Source organism: Cygnus olor, chromosome 4 (genome assembly GCF_009769625.2).
Source record: "Cygnus olor isolate bCygOlo1 chromosome 4, bCygOlo1.pri.v2, whole genome shotgun sequence".
NCBI lineage: Eukaryota > Metazoa > Chordata > Aves > Anseriformes > Anatidae > Cygnus > Cygnus olor.
In genome coordinates, this window is record NC_049172.1 from 4,428,561 (window position 1) to 4,454,062 (window position 25,502).

The 25,502-nt window shown below is 39.3% G+C and overlaps 1 protein-coding gene across 15 annotated transcripts in view; it reads left to right on the forward strand.

Annotated features, from left to right (window-relative positions):
• The window catches only part of COL25A1 (collagen type XXV alpha 1 chain), a 308,172-nt gene that overhangs the window by 131,625 nt on the left and 151,045 nt on the right, over nucleotides 1-25,502 (forward strand). For all 15 annotated transcript variants that reach the window (XM_040554847.1, XM_040554846.1, XM_040554856.1 and 12 more), the window contains exon 3: nucleotides 23,449-23,493. In XM_040554847.1, coding sequence (XP_040410781.1) covers nucleotides 23,449-23,493 — 45 coding nt within the window. The remainder of the gene's footprint in view (nucleotides 1-23,448; nucleotides 23,494-25,502) is intronic.

Genomic DNA, 25,502 nt, shown 5'->3' on the forward strand with positions numbered 1-25,502 from the left:
TCTCTCCTTGTAGGCTGTTGATGTTCAGAGGAAGGCTCCATTTCAGCAACAAATTGAGATATTAGGTACTTTGGCCTATATTCAGGCACCTTACATACTATGACTTTCAGTACCACTGTAGGAGTGGGTAGTTCCTTAGCTCTCAGTGACTCTCTCAGCCAATGTTCACGTCTGGGACTCGGTTCTGTTCTAAGACATTCAAAGGCAGTGCATTGTCCTTGGGAAATCTTTTACTTCGCTTGTACATGTGAGCCTAGCAGTGAACTGTTTAAGAAAAGTGTTAAAATACATTGGCCTGCTTCAAATTGCAACTAACAATGACATCAAGTTCCATCAAGTTTTAAAGAAATTGCTTAAATGACTCTTTTAACTGAAGAATTGTCATTTGTTACAAATAGTGAATGGTGTACTCTGCTATGGTGTGAGAGGTCGACATCTAGACCCTGAAATAATTTGTTGAACTCTGAAGCGACAGTAGCTGCCCTTGAAAACTCTTCATGTTTTTCAAAGCCTCTTACAAGCATACACTGCAGCTGGCTGATTTTTTTTTTCCTTCTTTTATTAAGATCTTTGGAAATCAGTCTGCACACTAGTTAGTGCAGTTATAGAATGTACGTATCTTTTTTTTTTTTTGGCTAATGATTTTGTTTATCCTTGTAAACAATTCTTCAAGAAATGTGTCATAGGCATTGTCTTTCATGAGCTTAGAAGTCCTGTTCTCTGGCTGTCCTTCTGTCCTTCATCACCCCATACCTGACTGAAAATAATTATTTCACTCGTTGGAAAGTGCTGTTATTTTTCTAAGCTCAGATGATGTTGGTAGAGAAAATAAACTTTCATGTGTAATTTCAATCTAGTATATTCTTCTGGACATTCAAACTGAAGTGTTAGTGTTTGAAATGAAAGTGGCGAGGAAACCATTTCTTCTCAACACTTCGCAATAAATTACCATTGCAGTAACACTTACAGCAAACTAGAGATGAAGAAAAGTGTTCATTTACATTTCAGTACTTGAAAGGCCTACATTTTAGTGCTTGCCTCATATGCCAGAAATGTACCTTTTTATTTAATTTAAGTAAACATGAGTTGTTGTTTTTTTGCCGCTAGTTTTCTCTAATTTTTGATAAGCATATTTAGGTTTTAGATGATGGACATGTTCCTTGCTGGGCTAATCAATATAGAAAATCACTTGCAAAACTATAATTATATGAAGGCAGAATATGGAAGGGAAATAAAGAAAATCTGTTTGTTAGGAAGCTGTTTGAAGATTAAAGCCTCAGATTAAACATTCATGAATAAATTATCAAAGGCTTTATCAAATGGCTAAAGCTTGGAGAAAGCTTGACAGCAGTCCTATGTCTCTTTCCTTGTCTGTCTAGAATGCATGCTTTACATAAATGCAAAACGACTTCCTTGTTTAAGAGAAATCATGTAGTTTAAAAACATTCTTTCTCCAGAAGTGATTTCTGTCATTTAAAGGTGATTTTCTTCTGTAGTAGCAGACGCCCTGGCATGTTTTCAGCATGATGTTCTATATTTTCTTCTAACATTTTTTTGTTATCAGCCTTTCCAAAAAAAATACGACATTTGTGCATTGCATTGAAAAATTTATCTTTGTTTGTTATTGTGCTTTTTTTTTTTTTTGAGGCCATTGAAATATTTTTTTTTTTTTTTTTCATCCAGTATACTAATTTTCCGAAGAACTTTTCTGAAGCAGTTAGGATTCTTCATATTACTAGACAGTTGACAGCACATGCTAACACCTAGAATTAGTCGTGGGAGATTGGGTGAGGCAGATATCTTTGGTGAGGCAGATACAGTGGCTCATTAGTGATTCCTGTTCTATGAGCACGTGCATGTCGTGCACAAACCAGAGCTTCAGCCCCACAGTTCAGACCAGACCTGTCCAGTACCAGGGGAATGGGATCCACATTCCAACCCGACAGTATACAAGGTGTGTTGATGAGAGCTCAGCTACTTCATCTACCAGTTGTTCTCCTCAGGCTGCAGCTTCCATGAGGTATCAGACATCCATGGTTCATGTTTCTCCCTCTGCCTGCCCTGGGACTCCTCTCTTAGCTATTTATTGCTTTCCACAGTAGGTCTTTGGCATAGTCCTACAGCCCCAGACCAATCTCTTTTACTTCATCCTTCCCTGAAGCTAATTAGTGGCTGCTGCCGCTGTAGTTGCTCTGGCATCCCGCCCATATGGATTATAAGAAATGTTACCTTTGTTATCCACCACATGCTGGATTAATCTAGTAAGTTTGAGCTAGGTGGATTTAGTCAAGTCTCATTTTTCAAGTCAGTGCCTTGGGTTGGTTACTCGTGGGGACGTGCAAAATGGAAATGAGAGTTCTGGTGGCATATTGACCGGAAAGGCTAAGGGCAGCCCCGCCATAAGGTCTTGTTTGTGGTCACCTATTTGGTGATATAAGAGCCCTGTGTTTATGACTGTGGTAATAAATGGAGTGCTCTTGTGCTCCCTGTCTGTGGTTCTGGTCTCCCCATCCCCTCCGCGCAAACCTCTCTGTACTCACATGGAAGGGTGCCACAGAGCTCAAGTAATTGAGTAATGAAAATTGAAATATCAGAAGCACTTTGTAGAAGCTTTTTTCTTTGCAAATGTCTTTGCTTGAAATGTAGCACTCCCCCGTGCAATTGAGTTCTGGCAAGGTGAAAGGGTGCCTAAACAGATTTTCTTTTACTTTGAGGTTGACATTGGAAGCCAGGTTTGTATTTTCAAGTGACTAGGATAAATTTGGAGGGTTATGAAATGATTTTAAGTTTATTCTTTTTAGGTAGGCAGCAATTCTAAATTGGCCAACGAACCTACAGAACATCAGACGAGAAAAGTAGCTATTGATTTAGTGCCACTTCTCTGAAATCCTTTCTAGAAAGCAAAATGTCTTTTCGGAGTTGGCTGCCACTGTACTGCCAGCTTATTAAGCCAGTTTCTCAGGGAGCTTCTTGCTGATAGGTTTCGTTAGCTCAAAGTGTGTAATAATGATCTGAATACCGTGTTATGCATATGCTTTAGCTATCCCAAAAAACATTTGCACATATTTCTGCTGATACTCAGGTTTTTGAGACCCGTGATGACTTAAGAAACAGGTGTAGAGTCATTTGAGCTTTTTGCAGTGTGTCCTGCTGCAGTAGGTAGCAGAAATCCTGCAGATCACATGCAAGAAAACATCTTCAAATTTAGTGGAAACTGCTAGGGAAAAAAAGATGACTAGAAAAAAAGGAAGAGCAAGAACTGCTGATTCAGATTGAGAGGGCAGCTGACATAGAGTCCTGCAGCATAAGTGTGATAACTAGAAAGTTTCTCACTCGTACAGTGATGCGTTGAGAGGAGAGAGCAAACAACCTTATTGATTTTAGTGGGGCTGAAGACCCAGCTCCTGCAGTCCTTGGCACCTGTAAATGTTTCTCTTTACCTTCTTTGAGATGCTGAGGAGTTAAAATACAAAGAGGGCCTCTAGATCTTAGCCCCACATCCTGCTCATGACAAATAAGCAGAGCTTACATTATTTCCATTGAGCCTGGAGCCCCATCCTGCACCTCTGCTTGGGAGGTGGATCCAGAGCAGCGTACTGGGTCAGTGTGGCAGCGGATCAGGCCAACGTGGGTGAGACAGTGTGCCTGGATGCTTTGCAGTGCTCTTGTCTGCCCTCAGGCTCCAATTTAGATATATCAGTTCAAATTCTTTTCGGTGCTGAAAGGTTTTAAAAGGGAGGAATGTTTTGTGTAGTCCCAAGAGGCCATATTGACTCCATGTATGTGACTCTCATACAGTGAAAGGTTTCATAGAATTTAAGAATAATGCCCACAGCGTGAATCACTAATGCCATTGCAGAGTGGCTGGGATCCAACCATGATTCTTGCATTTCTTGAATGTTGCTACTACATCAGCTTCTCGGGACATTTTGTCCGAACACCGGGAGGCTGACAGACAGGTCCCTGTTTGGCCTGCAGCATTACTCACACTCTGGTGCTGTCAGTGATGAAACTGTATAGCCTGGATTCAAAACAGACTATAGGTGACAGCAGGTGTCCCATTACTCACTGTCTGATAACCCTTTTCATGCCTGAACCCCTGCTGCCCAATACAATGCAACGTACTGTGCCGCTGGACCTGTTATTGATTCTATTTGTGGCACACAGATAATGCCCTGTAGACGCCTGAGAAGTTTTGGTGAGACTTTTAACTGGCTCCTTAAAAAGTCCATGAAGATATTGTGACTTTCTGTACAATTTGCTTTGCTAAAACTGGATTCCCAAGTATGGAGTAGCAGATGATGATGGAAGTGTAATAGTTTGCTCTTTTACAGCATGTTGGTCAACCATCTCTAGCTTCCTTACACACATCACATTTATCAGCATCACCCAGAGTTTGGGATTGTGGTACCTATTTAATGCTGAGACACTGAGGCCTGGGGAGGTTTTGCAGCCCAGAATCACGTAGCACAGATGGATGATGAATCTGGAAATGTCTTGTGTTCAGGATATCCTGGGCTCAGTTTATACTACCAGTACATTTCACAGTAAGTCTGCAGTGAAGGTTGCTTGAAGGCAGCCTACATACATGTGCTTAGCAGTTTTCAGGACTCGTTGGTGCTGCTCTCTGCAGGCCTTTGCAAAGGCAGAGGACGCAGCCTGTGGTCTCTCTGGGAACCTCTTTAAGGCAATTTCAGTGTGTCCCTGTGAGCAGGCTCTGTAGTGGGCAGTTCCCTTTTATGGCTTTTCCACATACAGGCAGCTTCTCACTCGCTTACATTTGGAATAACATTTCAAAGCTGTTCGTAGTTGCCTGTATATTTTTATTTCTAATAAATAATTTGTGTAAGGTTATCACAGTTGCTTTTTTTTATGGTTGCACCTACTTTTTGCACAATCCTTTTTGCTTCTATCTTCTTCAGAGTGAATTTACAAATACAGTAGATAAAGTATTAAGTACATTTGGTACAGTCTCAGTATTTATGAAGTGTCCTATGGTGAATTATGTTCTAAGCAGAAGCATTTGCATGAGGATGGGAAGCAGAGAGGGGATTGTTTTTTTGTTTTTTATCCAGCAATGATTTCTAGAGAATTCTGCATTGGTTGTTATTGCTGCTTTGCCAGCCAGACAAGACACTATACATTTCAACCATACACTTAATATTTAGTATTTTTCCCCACTGTATGAAGTATTACAAACCTTTTTACAAAGCCTGTAAGTTCAAATACGTAAATGAGCAGTTCTATTTTATTCATGGTACCAAAGGTATGTGTTTTATTAGTGTTACTAGAATAAGCCTTGGGAAAACACCTTGGATCATACTGCATTCTGTGCTGGCTGAATATCAGCAAGATATTCGGAAGAAGCCAAAAAGCTTCTCTTAGTTGTGAATACAACTGAAAACTAGTGCCGAGCTAGGATTTGGTCTGTTGTTTCAGAGCTTAAAAGGTGTTTGCCCTTGTCCATAAAACATATGATCCTTGATGGAATAAATGCGGCGGGATCCTACAGAAGGGCTCTTCAACTTCACGTGCCAGTCTGCTGGCATGCTACTGCTGCTGTCCTGTGGAGAAGGCTGGCTTGCTCATGCCTTGATTTTCTCACATTGGTTGCACTGTAATAGTCTGAAAGCTTGCTGAGCACCTGTTCAGGATAAAGTGCTGGCAGGGTACATAATATAAATTGCTATATAATGTTACCTATGAAAAAGGCTGTAGAAACACACTGCTGCACTTGGAAATTGGCAAAGGCTTCTGCCATTCCAACTTGCTTCCAAGAAAAAAGTACTGTTGACTCCAGCAAGATAACATGGACAGATATGAAATCCATCACTCTAAACAATGAGAAGCTGGCACAGCATTGTAATTGTACCAGCTTGGGCACTATGCCCAGCTGCAGATGTCTTTAGAGTTCATTGCTTTAGACAGAAACAAAATCCCAGTCTGCAAGTTTGCACATGACTATTGTCAAATTGGCATGGGCTCCTGAAGAAGATAGCTTACTATTAAGAAAACATTCAGGCCTCCTGTAGCGATAACGTTAAAGTCACTGATGTGAAAACATACCATCGCTGTCTGGGTCGATACAAGCTATTGTTCTGGCATACATGATGTTTATACATGATGCTTTAAGAATCTTGCAGTGTTTGGTAAATGGTTCCTATTATTAGCAGTGGTGAGTTTTGAGAAGTCTTGACCTTCACGTAATTGAAAAATGTCTTCAAAATATTATCATTTTGAAGACTGAAGACTGATGGTCCTGTACAGACCGCTTCTCTGGTTTGTTGTCTCCGAGGTTTTTGTTTAGATCCATTGAATACCAGTTTTTGAGTTTATTTCTTAATCCTGTTGTCATGAGATTGGACTTAAAACACTTCAGGATGCTGTGTTGGCTGCTGCGATAGAATAGAAATTATGCATCTTAATGTGCAGATGTATAGTACTGGGATGAGAAAAGGATTTGCAGGATTGAAACATAGTGTAGTATGTGAATATTATGAATGCTGTAGATGTATATGTGTTGACCTTGCACTGCCAGAAACAGTAATAAACATAACAAAGTAAATATTATTCTCATGCATAATAATCCTATTAAATGCATGTTTCAGAGACAGCTTGTTATGATTTGTGAATACAGAACATTTCTTCTCTTCCCTAATGTAATATTTAGGACATTAGAGGAAGTAGAGTCAATCTGCATTAGAAAATAAAAGGTGGACTCAATCCTTTGTAGTGTTACTTGGTGAAAATTTTACGGTAGATGGCTACTGTAAGAACTGATGGTAAATAAAGTATCTATCTTCATGTACAAAGTATAGTAATTGTCAGTACTTAGTGGCTCAAGGTCTTTTTTTGTATTGGTAGTATGTGTTACTTCAAGAGAAAAATGAATAGGTGTAATGTTAAGGGCTCATCTGTATTTGTATTTTTTCACTGGTGATGCGATCCTGAGCACCTAAGTTCTCAAGAGAAACCAAAGGAATGTGCAACTCCTGAGAGGATGAAAATAGCAGATTAGGGCAAAGATATTAGAGATACTGAAAAGATTTTAAAATGGTCATACCTGCAGGAGGATTCTGAACTAAGTACCATTTTTGATGCATGTTCTGTTTAGGTTTTGAAGCCTAGAGTTTAGTTAGCTTGAAGCCTCAGTTGAAAACTGAGACTGATTTCAAGTATCAGGAGTTTGTGCAGGATGCAGGAGGCTGTGAGGGGTATTTAGATTGCAGAAAGAGGGAGGAATAGGCAAACTCCAGCACCGTCAGTGTAATGAATGAGTACTTTGGCATACTCCATTTTTTTAACCCTGTTCTGTCTCTCTGGTGCTGAATTTCTTACTTCAGAACAAAAAGGGGCAAGGATTCTTTTAGAGTCACTACTGACATTTTCAGCTCTCTGCAGTGAACGAAGAACTCAGTGAAGAAGATTTTACATTGCATAGTGAGCAAATAACTTGGGTGTCATTGATAACTAAGTACTTCTCTCTACTTTCCATGTGATAGATTCACTGTTTGGGAGAACTGAGAGATATCACTGAACAAAATCTTAGAATTGTTTATACAACTTAGAAGACTTTGGAAGGTAATTTCATTAATCACCTGCTGGTCCTGCTGTGAAAATCTTTATTAACACAAGATGATAAGGACAAGAAGATTTCCAAAAGCTCCATGGTAGCAAAGTGCCTGCTATTTCACTAGTGCTAGGAAACTGTTTTGCATATTCAATCTGCCTTCTACAAGCAGAAGTAATAATCTGTTTTCAAAAAGCTTCACCGCTGTGAGCTGTTCTTCCTCAATTATTGATGTGCATTGCATGCTCTGTCATAAAAATGTCAGGATGCATACTTTCTGATAAGGCTTGTGATGAAGACTTCAGTGACTCTCTGGCCATAACATCTATAGCCAAACTCTTCAGAGGAGCTTAGAAGTTTTTGCTATTCATGATGTGGTCTGACAAATGAGGCAACTACTTATTACGAGCTTATTGTGGCAATATTTTCTTGTGTATATCCAAGATAAGCATTTTTAGATTACATGACTTTTATGTATTGATTGGTGAAAGTTGCTTTGTTTTACCCTGAAATGTTAATTCAGTATTATTTAAGATGGGCAGTGTACTAATGGTACCAATAGTAATAGTGTTGCAGTGGTAACTGGCTCTTAGCTGTTTTCACCCAGAGATCTCAAGTGCTTTGCAGAGGAAACAATAACAGCCCATGTACTAAAATGAATCTGGTGTTAAAGTTTGTGGCTTGGAAGGAGGAGAGAAGGGTTTATATTCTGCTAATCTCGATGGAAAAAGCTTTTGTTGAGTAGACTGGAGGGAATTAGATGTTGCATAGCTGGCCCTAACCAACCCTATCTATTCCTTACCTTATCTTTATTTCAGAACTGGGGCAGCTGAGGCTCAGCAGGGGCCGTGCCCTGTCTGTGGTCATTCCAGACAGGCTTCAGGCAAGGCCAAGAAGAGTACCAAGTTTATAATCCTGAAAGAAACTTGGCTCGGAGACCTTCTGAACCAAACAGCAATGCTTTTTTCTTTTTTTTCCCCCCCCTTGGGCTTTTGTCTTAGTAGGAGTTTTTGGTTTGTTTTTAGAGAAAAGTTTGTTTATATGTGGTTATCTTGTGGAAGAGGGAAAATAGTAGCATCTTTGAATGCGTGAATGATAAAAAGTTGGATCTTCATATGCTAGGTGCATTTACTGATTGTTCCGTAAGTGGAGGGACAATCATTTTCTTTGTCGTGGCAATGAGAAGAGGGAGACCTGCTGAACAAGCTAACAGCAATGACATTAAAGACCACGAAGAGGAAAGAGCTGAAATCTGGACTTTTTCTGTCATTGATGACGTTTCTGCAAGCAATCAAGACCCAAAAGGTAGAAAGCTTATCTTCCCCCTCCTGTTCCTTGCCAAATGGTTCTTTTAATAGGTAATAGCTACATTACTCAGCATCAGGCTGTCAAAGTTCTCTTTCTATGGTAAACTCAGCAAGCTTTTTAAGAGTGTAAAGGTGAATGGACTGCCTCTATTGACTCTGCTGCAGATTTTTGTCTTCCTGTTTATCCTCATCCAGAAATGCTTGAACGTAATACAGCTTTCAACACCATAGATTCTGGCATTTCGAGGTGTTCTTCCTTTGTGTCTGCTTCTGTTATAAAGCAATTTGGCATCACAGCAGTACCTAAGTGGATGATCTTCTGTGTAGAAATTAATACTATCTTTCAAAAAGATGTGTATATAAAATAGATGGCTAAAGATCTGCCTTTATCTCGTATGCATACGATGCTCTAATGTCAAGTTGTTTAGACAGTTCTTGACTTCAGTTTGATTTGTATTTGTTGTCTAATTCAATTAAACATGTTCAGGCCTCTTGTCTCTAGCAGAGACTTGAGACACATTCAGTATTAATGAAATTTGTGTTTTCTGAGTTATGTTAAAATGTTACCTTGCGTAACTTGAATTGTTTGCTCTCACCAACAAGTCATGTAAATGCATAAGTAAGGAGTTGCAAATGACAACAATAAAACTCCTCTTTGAAATTCTTTCTGTGTTGTACTGAATGGCTAAACTTTGTAATTATATGGCTATATTTGCTCTACTTGGTCTGTTATATTTGCAACACATCTGAAGACTGAGTAGACTTCCAGACTTGGGTTGTGTGGCCCACAGGAAGGGGTCATCTCTTCTGGATCTGCTAAAGCTCACTGTTTGGTGCAAGTCTATGTGTGTTTCTCTACGGGTATGCATGTGCACTCTAGCACTGCCTGGTTTAAGGCTGTATCTGAAAGGCCACAGCAAACAGGTGGCTTTGCAGTCTCTTCTCAGCCTGGATAGGCTTTTGCTGATTGCATTAGTGTTCCTTTAGTTAGGGCTTGATATCGTGGCCTTAATTCCAAAGTGATGTTTGGGCTTCGGTGTTCATCAGATGATTATGACCTTGTATTATCATCTCAGAAATCCTGCCAGACCCCAGCATGCTTTCCCATGACTGACACCACAGGGCTCGTCTCTGCCTTTATCCAGAAGAGATTATTCCAACACCGCGTTGTCTGGCTTGCCAAGTAGGTTTGTATGCAAACTGTAACTTGTTCCAAACATGGTTGCCAAGTTAGTGTTTTGTTCAGGAACATATGAGTTCATATCACTGCTTTTGGTAAACTTTTTTTTTTTTTTTTTTTTTCTTTTTAAATCTCTGCCTGAGTGCTCTGCAGACGTGTGGCTCTTTTAATGAACACTTTCCACAGGTCTGTGGCCCTTACTAGGACGGCGCAGCGACACCAGCAGGAGCATGACCAGACTTCTTAGCCCTATTTAACCCTCTCACTTCCCGACTCAGAGACACGGTCCCTGAGGTCTAGATTAAACTTTAAAAGATGCTTTTTATTAATGTTTAACCTTGATGGGGGTTATGACTATATCTTTCCATTATGTTATGAATATAACTTTTCCCTGCCTCTGGAAAAATGCAACACTTAGTCATAGCAAAGTGCTAATGTTTAACTTCCCGTAAATTTTGCTTTCAGGATATTTAAGCACAGCACCATGTAAATTTATTAACTCTGGACAGCACTTTAGGTGTAATACAGAGCTTAACGCTTTTCAACATCGCATTCTGTTGAGGCAGTGTTAAGTCATCTGTCCTGTTTCACTAAAAAAGATGTTTGTATAAAGTGGTTTATTCAGTCTGGGACACCTTGAATATGTCACATCTGGGCAGGTTGGTGATGTAACTCTTGCTCAAATATTTGTCCAAAGAATGGTCTTCCGTTACAGTCAGCTCCCTGAAGGTTGTACTGTGATGCTCAGAGGCAGATTTTCAGTAACTCTTCACACTGAATGTGCCAGGCTCCTTGCAACTTGGATTGTAGAGAAAAAGCAAAAAGTTAACATTTCTCTGTTTCCAGGCTTGTTCCCCAGTACTGTAATTTCATTCCAGATGTTATTGCCACGTACTGGTTGTGGAAAGCTACAGTTGCATTTTGCAGACAAAAAGCCACAGGAGCTTGCCCTGTTGAGTCAGGTGCATTTCTTCCATAACTCCTGCATGGACACAACTTAACTTGATTGATATACCAATCTAATTAGCTATGACTCTGCTTGTGGTAGATATGTAAAAAATCTGGTAATCTCTTCATTTCATTCTCTGAAAAATACGGTAAGTAAAGTTTTGCAGCTAAATCTTCAAGTATAAATGATAGGAGGGTGAGTAATTCTGGTGAGTAAGGATCTTTTAACTCATATTTACACAGTTGCATGTGTAAATTACTGTATGTTAGATGACAGTTAGCTTTGTATTATGTTATGAAGAATATCCGTTACTGTTTTCCCTTTGAGACTGAGACACATCTCAGGATGCTTGGTTTTTATTCAGCATTTGCCCAAGTCAAAGTCCCATAGCTCCAGGGGAGGATTTGCCTCAGTCAAAGCTGATAAGGCCCTCTGGAATCGTCTTTAGGTAGAAAGATCTTTCGTGCGCGTACTCAGCTCTGAATATATATTTGTGTGTCTGGCAGTTTAAAACGATAGATCAACTCCATGTGTTTTGCTAGAGATGGATTTTTGTTTCTTATTTGTTCTGCTAGTCCATTTTCTTTGTATGGGTAAAGAATGATCTATATAAAATAATGTGAACAGTCATTAGATTTTTGGAGTCTCTATTATGTCACGAGACAGACCTTGATAAAAGAAAAGGGCACAGGTTCCACCTGTGAAAAGGCAATAATAGAGTGGATTAAGTTCTTTAAGTTCAACATGGGGTTACAGTTGGCTGACAAAGTTACGGCATTGGATGGTTTCCAAGCTACTGAAGGTACAGCTGGTCACAGAGAAGCAGCTGAGAGCATCCATTCTCTCGTGCAGCTTTCTGTGAGCTCTCAAAATTTGGGCCATGTACTAAGCTTTACATTTTTATTAAAAAAAAAAAAAAAGACACTTAAAATAATTGGAAACATATAATGAAGCAAGCCACTATATGATTATAATAAACGCTCATCCATCAATTCTTTAATCTTTAATCTGACCTCCTACAACTTTCTTTGGTTGTTCTGTTACATTTTGAAAGAGACATCTATAGTAAGAAAAATACAACTCCTGATTGTTTTGGCATCTGTTGAAGTCTGTTTTGTTGTGATTACACAGTGCACTCACATCTCAACCTGGAGTAATGTCCAGTGGATCCAAGGCACACTGAGCATGGTCTCGTGAGAGTGTTTAAAACAGGAGATACGATGAATACAGATTGTACTTTCTTTGAAGACTTGATTTTGAAGTACTTTTTTTTTTTTTTTCAGGCAAGTATGTTGTTGAAATAGTTGAGGCTAAGGAGCAGAATGTAGCCCAGGATAATAAAAATATTTTACTGCTGTCTGTCAGGTTTGATATGTGTCTCCTTAGGAACCGGAGCCAGTATCACAGCAAAAGTGCACAGGCAGCTGTAGGATGTAAACCAAAGTGAGTGAGTTACTTCCTTTTATTACTTCTTGGTCTTTTCCAGTTGTGTCCCTACTGGGCTAATCCAAACAAGCTATTTTGGAAATGAGTGAGTTTAGTTTGTTGTTTTCCCTTTTTGTAAATGAATGGCACATCAGTAGAGGAGGTGCTCTTATAGATTCTCCAGAGGAAACTGTGATACTTGAATTTGTGGAGTAAGGCAGTCGTGGCACTCTATTTATTTATTTACTATTGTTCGTAAGCAAGAATTGTGCTGCTTTGGTGCTGTTACGCAATAGAGACTTACTGAACCTTTTAAAGCCACTTATTTTTTGTAATTAGAACTAACTTCTGCAGCTGTCACTAAGCTCCTCGTCAGATGATATATTTATTATATTAGAAATGAGAGGAGGCACGTGAGTAAGACTGAAAGGAATATGCTGTGCTCAGGGTAGGGTTTTATGTTTAAATGGGTGATCAGCATGTGTGGGTTAGACCAAGATGATTGCAGTACCAGTGCCTGACTAGTTATGTGCTGCCTTTAATCCTCTGGTATTGTATTTCATTGTCTCCCAGTGCACTACTGTCACAACTGAAATAAAAACCCTCTAAATTCAATGAACACTTTAATCTGTCATCATAATCACGAAAGTCTTGTCAATCATGGCTTAAAATTTAAGCATGCAGATCAAATCTGTAGAAAGAGGAGACACCTGGACTCCACAATGTAAGTGGAGATAGTTTAAGATATTAAATATTTGTTTTGTTTACGTTTTAGGGTTTTAACTGATTATGTTGTTGTTTTTCCACATCTTTAAAAATCTAGAAAACCTGTTTAGTGACTTTGCAGGAGAAAATTTTAAGAATCAAACTAAATTGATATGACAAATTCTTTGGTGGAAATATTACTTGTTTGTGGCAATACTTCGGATTTTAGGCTTGCTCTTAAGCTGACAAGGAAGACCAGAAAATCTGGAAAAAATTAGTAGCTTGCAAATAAGTTAAGGTAGACCACTACAGGTTGACAAGAGGCTTTAAACCTGAAAGTGATTGTAGTCACTTAAAGGTGTATTTGGCTCAGATATGACTTGTAAACAAATATTCTTGGTAAGCAATTTACATTTACACTGTTTGTTTCAAATGCAGATTAAATATATAGAAAATATATGGTAATACAGTAACAACTTCAATGTCGTATACATAGTACATAAAATGATATTTTTTATCTCCTGTTAATGAAGCTAAAGACAGTGTTATTAGTACTTTCAGATTAAAAATTTGGGTTAGATCTATTTAAAAATGTGGTTCTGTATTCCAGAAATTATAGTTTCTGTATGTACTGTAGCAGTACTGTGAAAAATTGATAGTGGAATGTCATACTTTGGTTTCAGATCACTGATATTTCAAGTGATAACTTTTAAACACCACTTTATGTGAGATTTTCAAAAATGTTTATATTGATCTAAACTGGTACTCACTGAAGATGTAGCAAAACTCCCAAGCCATGATAAGCATTTAGAGTAATCTGCCCCCATACCATTATTGATCCTTAGGTACTTTTACTTTCACTACTGCCAGTGAAAATAACACAATTGACGGTGATAAGGGTTTGTGAGCAGGTGACATACCATTGTTGGCACTGCATCTCCCTTGCCATTGTGAGACTCAGTTTTCAGAGGCGTGTGTTTTTGCCAAAAATGAACCACAGTCTATTGGTGTTTCTTTTTTTAAACAGAGCCAGCTGTTTAAGAACAAAAATTAAAATAAATTCTAGCTTTGCCTGTGTAGCCATAATTTGAAGTGAAAGATTGAGATACCCTGGCTGCTTTTTTTATCTTCTTATTTGCTTCTGCTATTGCCATGTGGGGGGAAAAAGATGCTCCAATTTCACAAAGTGATAAGCCTCTGAAGAACCATCATTTTCAAATGCTGAGCGCAGCCAATGTGTGCATTGAGGTGAGCCACGTGGCTCACCACAACTGCTCCAAAGCAAAGCCAAGCCCATGGTGCATCTCCCACAAGTATGGAGAGGCAGTCTAATGGGCGTGCGGGTGCTTGAGTGGGATTTTCCTCCAGCTGTGGTCCATCTAGTTCACTGACTTGCCATTGCATTGAGAGTGACACATAGCCAAAGTTTTAGCATTGAGTTTGAGAAAAGTTGTACTTTCCAATGTTATCATGCTATAATTGCATGCCATTTTCCTATGGTAGAACTCCTGTTGCTGAGATATGAAGTGACTTCCTGAAGGTGGAGGCAGGATTAGTTTTTGAGCTCTTAATTCTGAAGCTTTTGCTTTTATACAACTACATTTGTACTGCATAGTTAAACAACCATACTGTCCTCAGAAAGTATCTAAGTCTGTTCCTAAAGGAAATTCAAATTCTGAGGGGAAAGAATTTAATTCTGATACTTTATTTCATCTACATTAATACTTGAAAAAGTTAAATGAAATTTAGCTTTAGAGTTTTTCTCTCTCCAACAAATGTTTTTTGCATCATAGGGCCAACTATTGATATGGCATGATAATAATACAATGGAATGGCAAGTTGAAATGATGAGAAGACTTTCATGCCTTGCTGGTATAGAATAGCTATCCCTACATACTTCAGCTGTCCCTCAGCAATATTTGTCAGCCAGGTGATAGCAGCTATTTCTGTGTTTGCAAAGATGACCATGTGTGCATGAAGTGTTATATGTTCATTAAAATAGTTTAGTGGTCTCACCACTGAAGTTTAGTCTGCAAGAATCAGCAAACGGTTCCAGCCCAGGCCGCTGGGAACTATTTCAAACTCTCTGGCAAGATAGATCATCATTCCAGCTTGTAGCTGGACACACAAGCTATGATCTGAGGTGAATCATTTTGTTGGTTATCATATAAGTGTACATGGTGACCTTTGACAGCATTTTAAGTACCATCAGCTAAACATATTCTGCCACAGCACTTTGGTGGTGGTGTAGTAACCTGTGAAAGGTGCGGAGTTTGGGGACATGTTTGTTCTGCATTGATAAATCTTCCTAAAAAGAGGTCCTGTAAGCAGCAATGTCTCCTACCTCAGTCTTCCTCCTACTGAATGGAAAAGAGAAAATGTCAGTATGATTAAACTTTGGGTCTGTAATGCATGCACAGGACTCCTGTAATTCAGTAAAGGTTTGTGTTATATTTGTGAATAGGTCATTGATGGTACTCCTAGAACTACAGCTGTGGCAAAGGATGGGGCAACATGTTAGAGTACAAGGGGATGCAGAGTAATGCAAAACAGTCTGTAGGTCTGTTCAGTAGGACAGTGGAGGTCTGTTAGGTAGGACAGTGGTGCCACTTTTGCTGGAATGCCAGTCGCTTGTGTAGAGCATTAAAACAAGAATAATTAAAAAAAAAAGGGGGGGGGGAGGGAGGAGGAATAAAAATGCAAACTAGTTGTGAGGAAAGCTTTTAGGCAGAGCAACGTGTTCTCACATCTGTTGCCTGTGTTATTAAGATCATGTGTGATGTCTGCAGAAAGTAGGTAACCCACCTTAGGTCATGGCATTCAGAGAAGCTAAGGTTAACTGAGGTTTTACGTAGTGATTAATGAGTTCAATCTGCAGATTGGGCTGGGAGCTGGTGGCCAGCAGAGCAACTAAAAGAGGAAATATCCCTTAAGCACTCAAGCCTCTTGTCCCAGGGAGCAACACCAGCAGCATTAGCAAAGCTACAGGCAGCTTCCCCCTACCACACAGCCAGTGGGCTGGGGAGAGAAAGGCTGACTCCAGGCACACCGCCTGCCTGGGTCTGGGTAGGAATAAGTGGGGAAAGCGTGCTTGTGTCAGAAACATAAACCTGTAAGGAGTGGGTGGAGGGAGATCGAAATGGAAGTTAGGTGGTGATTTGGGAGTGCTCAAAAAGCAGGGCTTCTTGGGAGCCCTCTCCACAGCTCCTAGGGAAGGAAAGCATCTTTGGACTTCTACAGTAGATAGAAAACTAGAAAGGGTGTCCAGGGGTTATTCGTAGCCAAGAACTGAATTTTATGTACATTTTGCTTGTAAATGCTTATCTTTTACTTTATAATTGAAGAAATTAATTCTTGCTTAAGGTTTTTTTTTTTTTTTCCTTTGATTTCCTTTTTTGCCCGTGTATTATTAGGTGGTGAAATGAAACGGAATGAGATTTGCAGATTTAAATTGAGCTGTCTTTAGAGAAATTTTGAAAACAAGTTTTGCACACAGGCAGCTCTATAGAAAGAGGACCTGCTCTTGGGGAAGTGCTTGAGAACAGGAGGACTGGGAGGTGCTCCCTGCCAGTCTCTGCAGGAAAGGCAGCATCAGGCTCCTTTCATCTCCAGCTGCTAGCTTCTCGTGTAGAGGAGCTCTTATGGAGTAGCATTCCTCCTGCGGGAGCTGTGTTCGAGTCACAGCTCAGGGCTTGGGCTGAAGCATGAAGTGTTTCAGCCTTGTGCTAACACACTGGCTACAGGATCAGAGGAAGCTTAGAAAAAGGTAATAATAAGAATAGTCTATGATATGGAGACATTTCAGATGCAAGTGTTGAAAATATACGGTCTGTCCACCTTACAAAGAGTAAAACAAATAAGAGAATATAAGAATTTGTTAAATAGCAAGATGACATCAAGAAGCTGGGTAGTATGTTTCTTGGTCTCATAATGTTGAAGGAGATGTCTATGATTTTAGAAGAAAGTAAACAATATTGGTAATGAGAAATGAATACTTGAAGTAGGTTATACACAGTGATTTAGTGTCACACATGGTTTCTTGGGCCAACAATTTTAAAAGGTTAAGGGAAAAAAAAGCAGTAGACATTGCTATGGTTATAAAATTGGTTCAGAATGATAATACTGAATGATGACAGAGTTTTTGGAAGGAACATTACTTTTCATGCTTCAAACATGTTTAACTACCAGAGAAAGAGAGAGGAAATGTATACGTGTATGTGTGGTTCTGGCTATCTTGCAGGTGGTGGTCATGGGATCCTTTTGGCTCCCTCAGTAGTGTCTGATACTAGCAAAACAATGCTAGGCTAGACACCTCTAAGTGGTTAAAAAAATAATAATAATCTGACCTAGAGAGGTCAGATTTCTCTGCTGTGGATCAGATAGACTGATTTTGGCATCTCCTCATCCAAGTTGTGTAATAGCGTCTGACACCTATCCAAGCCCTGCAATGCACTGATGTTTCATGGTGAGCCAAAAAGAAGATGTACTGTGTGTGAAACAATGAATGCTATTTATCCAGCTGAGGCTCAAAGGGAACAGATGATTTTATGAGGTAGGAAATTTGGGCACGCTGTCCCAGACAGGCTGAGGTACAAAGCAGAAGATGGACATGGCAGGTGGGATGGTTATGCAGAGTGGCAGGAAAGAAGAGTCCAAATGTTACATGAGCTTAAAAAGCTGAGAAAAAAGGGAAGAGCAAAAAGGTCGATGAAGTAGGCTGGAACAGATCCATGCGGTGTTTGTGAGTAAGACCATGCTCATGAGATCGAAATCCTCCCCATTCTTCCGTAGTTAGGCTGGAATTGATGGCAGTGCTGTGAGGAAGGGCTGCGAATGTCTCTGTCAAAACTTGTGTTGGCCAGGCATTTGTTGGAGGAGAGCTCAGCCGGTGGGGATGCCACAGTCCTGTTTGCTGTAGCCAGAACCCGTTCCAGTGGCAGGATGTGAGCAACAGGGGTAAGGGAGGTAGAAATGCAACCACCAGCTGTCATTTTGCCAGTGCTGCAATTGAACTACAAGGAGTGGATTGGTTGGCTTCTAGATATTTTAACCACATGATTGCAGCAAGATTGGTAGTCTCAGGCCTAATGATTCTGAAGTAATTTTACTAATGTCAGCAAAGTTGCTCAGGATTTATACTGAAAATGTAATTGAGCGTTTTTTGTTTTTTTTCCTGACTTGACTTGACAGCCAATTTCTTATGTTGCTGTAAAATACATGCAAAATAGATGTCCTTTGAAATAGCCAGGAACATATTATTTTCCTGTGCACATGGAATACTCATTATCTTTAACTACGTGTATGTCAGGAGATGTGTGGGCAATGTCCAGAGCATCAGTAACACGGAACAGGATTTTGAACTCCTTTATCTGTAGGCTGGTGCACTGATTTGGTGAAGGAGCTCATACTTGCACTGTCGGTGAGTACCTGTTAGTTTGGTATCACCTGAGATGGCCAAATCCTTTTCCTTTGATAATGTCAGTGTACTTCCCTACATAATTAGGATAAGCTTGACTTCCAGATCAGCTGATGACTGAATGGCAAGACGTTTTGTCATGCCTGGCAGGTGCTTATCAAGGAAATGCAGGTCTTGTTCACTGAATCTTTTTTCTCTTTAGTCTCTGCTGCTTTTTTTATGATGGATTTGTTTGCTGTAAATAGATCAATAAGTGAGAGAATGAAGGCGGTGTCAGTGCAACAGTGTTTTTGTACTACCCATAGTTCTATAGATGAATATATAGATTTTCTTTGAAGGACCTGACTGATATAGCATAATTTCTTCTGTTATTGAAGATGTCTCCACAACATAGAATTATTCTTTTTCAGATCAAGAGAATTATAGAGACAAAGCTTGATGTAGGCAAACTGCATGTTATCTGTTCCTCTGTTTCCAAAATTTCTTAGCTGGTGTGGTTGATTTATGTGACCTCGATATATGGCAAGGTATGTCATGGAGTAAGTGCAGTTATACTGTGCTTTCCTCCAGTAAAAACAATCACTCATACAGCAACATAAAAATAGTAGAACCGCTGTAGACCTCTGGCACTCCTGTGCACATAGAACACAAACCATTAAAAAGGGAAAAGTCCCGTTGTGGCGGCCTCTCCAGGACCAAAGCAATAATTTGACAGTCATCTGTCTGTGCCAATCACTTGGATCACTGTAATCTGGGAATTCTGACTACAAAGATGAGAAAACCTGTTACCAGGACATGAATGTCACCATAGTTGTGCTTAATATTTTTGAAAGTGTCTCGGTAAACCTGAGAACAATTACATTCTTCTTCCTGTCTTATGGTCTCTTCAAAAGTACTACATTGGTAGTTTTCTGATAGCTACTTCTACTGACCATTGAGAAGAAATTTTTGTTTAATTGGATGAGTTCAAGGAGGTGAGGAAGAATTGTTTGCTACAGCCTTAATATTGACTTGGTACTTTTTATTGCTTATGTTTCAGTTAAAATATCAAGAGCCAAAGTCTAGTTTTTGTTGTTGTTGTTGTTTTGTTTTGTTTTTAACCAGTTCATTGTGGGTAGATAAGGTAAGATAGACAAAACTTTGAGTAGCTAACTTGTAGCGCTTTAGAAGACAGATTTGGTGCTTTTTTAAACAAAAATCCCCTCATTTCTTTCAAATTTCATTTGAAGAATTGAAGAATTTTCAAAATTCTTTTTATAGAAATTGCATTGATTTTTGATTTTGAAGGAAAAAATAATTTCTAAACTTTCTGTTCATAAAAATTAAATTCATAAATATTTTTGGAAGAATAAAAACCTTCTAGTATTGTGAAGCTTAACTAATTTAAAATTGAAAACTAGCTGATCCTTGGGCATTTTTCTTTTACTCCCTATAGGTAAATCTAGTGAGTTTAAGAAAACAGTGTATTGGCAAACTTTGCTACTATAAACTAGCTTTTGCCTATTGCTCAGGATTATTAATCTTTATTAAGTCAGCTCACTCCACTGAGATTCGACTTTTGTTTTTCTTTTGAAAGCATTTTTTTTCCTTAATATGAAAATATGTTTGCACAAACTACTACTTAAATACTCTGGATTAAATTTAGTTCAGCACAGACACTTCTGGTAATATTCTAGAGAGGTTTTTATCCTGGGTGAGAAGGTTCAGAACATTTACATCATAGGTTGTATATCTTGTGCAAGCTGTAAAAATGTGTGGACTTGTAAAATGAGATTGTGCTTGGTACAACTTTATTCACTGCGTCTGCTGCCCCAGTGAGTCTCCACCAAAGCCTTCAATTACTGCAAAGTTATAAAACTCTAGACAGATGGAAAATTAATATTTATAGCAAAATACCCTGGGTTTTGATAAGTGGAAACTCTTGGAGCAACAGATGATGTTTGCAGTTAAGATTTAGAAAGCAGCCTGTTCAGGAAAAGATGAAAGCTCGTGTACTTTCTGAAGTAGTAGGTCATCTAGTGATGGCCTTAAATGTCAGCGTTACTGTTTCTGTGAACTGAAACCATCTGTGATGAAATGCTTAAAAAACGTTGTTCTGTACTTGTAAAAATAAATATAGAGAAATTATTTCCTCAAATGGCCCCCCAAACCCAGTAAAATTTGGCAAGATCCACCTCTCATTTCACAATTTCTGAAAGGTTTACAAAGGCTGCTGCCTTGACAGAGCCCTGCGCAGTGCAGGAATAAAAAAAAAAAAAAAAAAAAAAAAAAAAGAAAAAAGCTTTTCAGGAGAGGGGGAAGCGCCTCGTGTTGCTCAGGAGCTGCCAAGTACGGCTTGCCTGAAGAGCTGGAGATCAGGGGCCGTGCAGTGAGCTCATGGATACGCCTGTAAATCCAGAGTGATTTTCCTAGCTTCAGTGCTGTGGTTACTTTGGGAATACAGAAAGAAGTGTTTTTCTGGTGATTAACGTTTGCACACATCTGAGTCTAGTCATCTTGACATAACGGCTTAGAAAGGATCGGCGCTTGGTGTCAGAGGTAGAGCCCCTTAGCCATCAATGTACTCAGCTACTGAACTGGCACTTGAATGCTCTACAGAAATCTGGTTTTCGGGATGAAGCTTCCTCCTTTCTTCCTGAAATCCAAAGCTAGAGGTTACCCACGTGGTTTTCTGTTTGTGGCTCCAGTGTCTTGTGCTGGTCTGCAGCTGAAGTTTTGTAGTTTTCAAGTTCTGTTGTTTTCTCAAGGGAGAACTCGGTAGTAGACGTGCATGTGTGTGTAAGTGCACACCTAGAACACGGCCAAACTTTGCTAAAATAGTATTCTGCAAAACAAGTTGAGAATACTTGTTGTTATACGCTGAAAGACATAAAGATAAAAAGGTTATTACCAGGGCAAGAACCTTGTTGCTTTGTCCTGCATGTCCATTTGTGTGATCAGCCTGTGTTCATCAGCTTGGGGGCAGCCAGGGAAATCTTCTGCTGCGCAGGGACGTGTTTCAGTGTTAAGAATTGGAAAAAGTGTTGAAATAAAGTGTGTATGGAAACTTATTACATGAAACAAGTTGTTATCTGTGCAAGACATTTCCATACAGATATCTTGCAGAGACCAGAGACTTTCAGGAGCAAGGTGCAGGTTCTCTACAATGAAGTGATATTTTTTTATTGTTTTTCCATCGTGTAATAGCAAAATATTCTCATCTGGTTGGTATGCTGATGATAATGAATAACCCATGCTGTTCCTGCTTTCTATAATGTTGTTGCCGTAAGCTTTTATTGCATTATGCAAGCACTGTAGTTGTTAGAACAAGAAAAAAGTATTTTAGTGAGACATAATGTTCTGATAGGAGCAAACCTCTCTACCTTCAATGTAAGAGCTGCTCCTCTCCTTTGTTTTTGTTGTTGTTTTCTTTGTTTGTTTTAATAAATATCCTTTTATTTCCCTGGCAAACTAATCACTCAAGTATATTTTCAGCATCTTTGTCTTTTAAACCAGATTACTTTGCAATATATATTAACGGGGGAGGTTTAGAATTCATGTGCATTTAAAATATAAGGGATGATGGTTCAAATGACTTATAAAATATTGTAACTACTGTGACTATAGCTTAATTATTTGCACAAGCCCACGTATGCACCTAATTTCTATTGCAACCTGTGTGACACAGCCACAGCAGTGGTACCTGTGCTCCCGCATGCTTTGTTGCTCTTGGAAAGTTGCCTATGTGCTTGCCTCTCTTGTAGGTTTGAGGTTCTCACCTGTGGCTGTGAAATGCTATCAGCAGCATTTCAGTTCTGTTTCAACCCCACAGCTGTTGCCTTTCTTCCTAGTTGTACGAGGAGAAGTGAAAGTGTGCTTTCCTTGCACTTTCAGGAGCAGCGTGTCAGGGACACCAAGAAGAAAGGAAGAATGTGCTACTTGTGCCTGCAGTTTAGGGAGGATGCTGCAGTCTGAAGACAAGTGCAGAAATGAGGGACAAAAAATATTTTATTTTTCTTTAGAGGCTGAAGAAGACTGACTGTAGTATGTAAATATTTGTGGAAAAAGGACTACGATTAATAAAGGATTGCTTAGCAAAAACCAAACAAGGGCCAAGCTGGTGGGTTAAGGCAAACAGATATAGACTGGAAGCACAGCATCTTAGACAAGCGTGTCTAACAACAGATACAGTGTTAGTGTTTGAGGGGTGGGGAGCCAGGTGATGGTTTCTTCATCATTCTTTGGTGTTTTCAAGTAAAGGCTGGATGCTTTTTCCAGAGGAAGTGCTCTTATAAATAAATACATGCCAATTTTGCTTAATACAGTAATAACTAAATGAAATTTAATGCTCTGTGATAAGATAGGTTTAAGAAGATTGATGGAATGGTGTAGCAATTCAAATGAATACAAAGACTTTGGTGTTGGTTTTTGTTGCTTTGTTTTTGTGGAAAGGAAAGGAATCATTTCTGCTCTGGGATCCCTGGTGGACAGCAGAAGAGTTGATGTACTTCTATGCAGCAAGTTGGACATAAAGAAAAATGTTCTTGTCGTCAGAACAGTGAAATACTAGGGGGAAAATGCCTGTGGAAGTTGCAGTAATATTTTTGATGTAGTTGACTTTTGCCTTGAGAAAGAAGAATGAACTGGATGACCTCTACAGCTTCTCCCACACATTTTTTCTGAGAGTCTGTAGTGGGTGATGTAGTTCTCCATTTTATCTTCAACTTCCTGAATCTTACTCTGGTGATCTGTTGCCCTTGCTCAGCCAAGTCTCTGGACCTTTCTCTGACTGCCTTGTACACCCATTCATGAGCATCACATGTGTAATGCATCTGTTTAATGCCTTACATCCAAGCACAAACAATATTCTACATGTTGTAATTTCAAGAAAGTTACAACGCACCATCTTCTTTTTAGGTCCTCCAGGGAAAAGAGGTAAGCGGGGCAGAAGAGGAGAGACTGGTAAGTTTTCACTTTCGTATGATCCATTGCTGTTTGATGTCTGTGTGGTTTTGGGAGGATGCATACCCAGCATGCCTTCATCTTTATTTTTATTGCTTGTGTGCTCTGAAAGAGAGTTCTGAAGCTTCTCTTGTAGAAATTTGTGACCCTTGGCATATACCTGGTGGCCTTCCAGATAGCTATCTGGTCTTGAGTGTCATTACTTTGTAGTCACACTTCATAATGTTTGACGTGGTGCCGTTGGCAACATTACCGGTAGTTGTCAAACCATTTCCGTGTCTTCTAAGTCTTGCACAAATCAGAGTAACTCCATGTTAGTCAGCAGCTGGGGGGATACTGTAAGTCAGCATTGCATCAGGCCTCCTTGGTTTGAGACGAACAGTTTGAGAAGGAAAGAAGTATGTTAAGAGTGTCAGTGTTCAGGGAAATAACGTGACAAATAGAGTATTCAGTGTGAGAAAAATTGCTGTTTACTAGAAACAAGTAGCAAGTTAGTTGTTATGTAAATAAGAAAAACATTTGGTGGTTTGTTATCCTGTACCAGAGAGCTGGCTGTTGAGAAATAAAATCCGAGTGTTGGCGTAGAGCTTGAAATTTCATTTGAGACAGCGTTGTGAGATGCTGAGTGCCTCTTCCTGGGAATTGGAACTGTTGATTATGTTGCAGGACTGAGTCTTCAGCGAAGGTGAATTTTCTATAATTGATGCAGGAGAAAATGGGCATTTCTAATCTCCTTGGCTGTATTGTCTGTTTTGCCAGTTAGGGAATTCTTTCAATCGGCTTGGTCTCTGTAAATTTGTTATGTAGCCCTCCTTAATCTTGTAAATGATTATTTATCTGGCTCTTAAAAACTATTTCCATATTTTCCTGCATCATGAAACTGAAACCAAACCCTGCCAAAGGTTAATATAAATCACCTTGATGTTTCCATTCGAGGTTGGAGTAGTATTTACTTCAGAGGAAAGTGCTGTGCTACAGAAGGGAATTCTGTGGTTAAAGATTGTCTTACAGATGATCCTGGCAATTACTTTGCAGTATGCTTGTTGATTCATTTTATGTCTCAAATAAACACACATTAAACTATTAACAAAGGAAATTGATCTTTCTTGTTTAAAAACAGACCTGCAATTTAAAATGCCATTTAAGAATATTTACCAGTATAAAGAAATTGCCTTAGTTACAGGGCAATAAAACTGCATTGTTAAAAACAAAAGGCTATCAATATTAAAAGCAATCTCCAAGTACAGCTGCTGCAGCTTTATACTCCTTTTGCACTTCACTTTATTCAGAAATTAGAGAGAGGCATAAAAGCTAATGAAATGCCATTGATTTGGGAGCTGCAGCTGCTCAACTTAATAAGACTGAAATAGTAGATTTGATTTGTGGCCCTTTGATGATGTTTCCAAGAACTGGTATACAAAAGTCTTTGAGTCTAAATAATTGAAAAAATGTGCAAATATCACTTCATGAAGTGTGACATTTTAACAGGGAACATTTTATATGTGTGCCTTGAGAAGGGAAGGTGATGAAAAGAAAGTTCAGCACTGTCAGGTGGGCACTGAAACCTGCTCTCGTAGGCAAAGTTGGAAGGCTGGAAGATGCTAGTGCACATATGTCTTCACTAGACGCCAAGGTTAAATGCCAAGGGTACTTGGTGCAACTTTGCAGCCAAGCTGTGACGAAATGCCCAACTGTGTGGCTAACTGAAACTAGTGATGTGGTTACATATGCTTTGTGTGGAGTCTGACAAAAGGAGTCATGGTCCATGGCTGGTATTTTTGGCCTGGCATGAAATTGCATGGAAATGGATGGAGAAGCAACTTGCATAAGATTGCATGACTGTAGCTGAAGAATTTGCTTCCTTGGTAAGGTAAGAGCATGCATTTGAGCAGTAGCTGTATTTACAAGTTGCAAAGCCCAACCAAACCAAGAGGGACTTAAATGGGAAAATGCATAGTGTATTAGCAACATTGTTCGCTTACGATCCTGAGGCCTTGTGTTTGGATTTG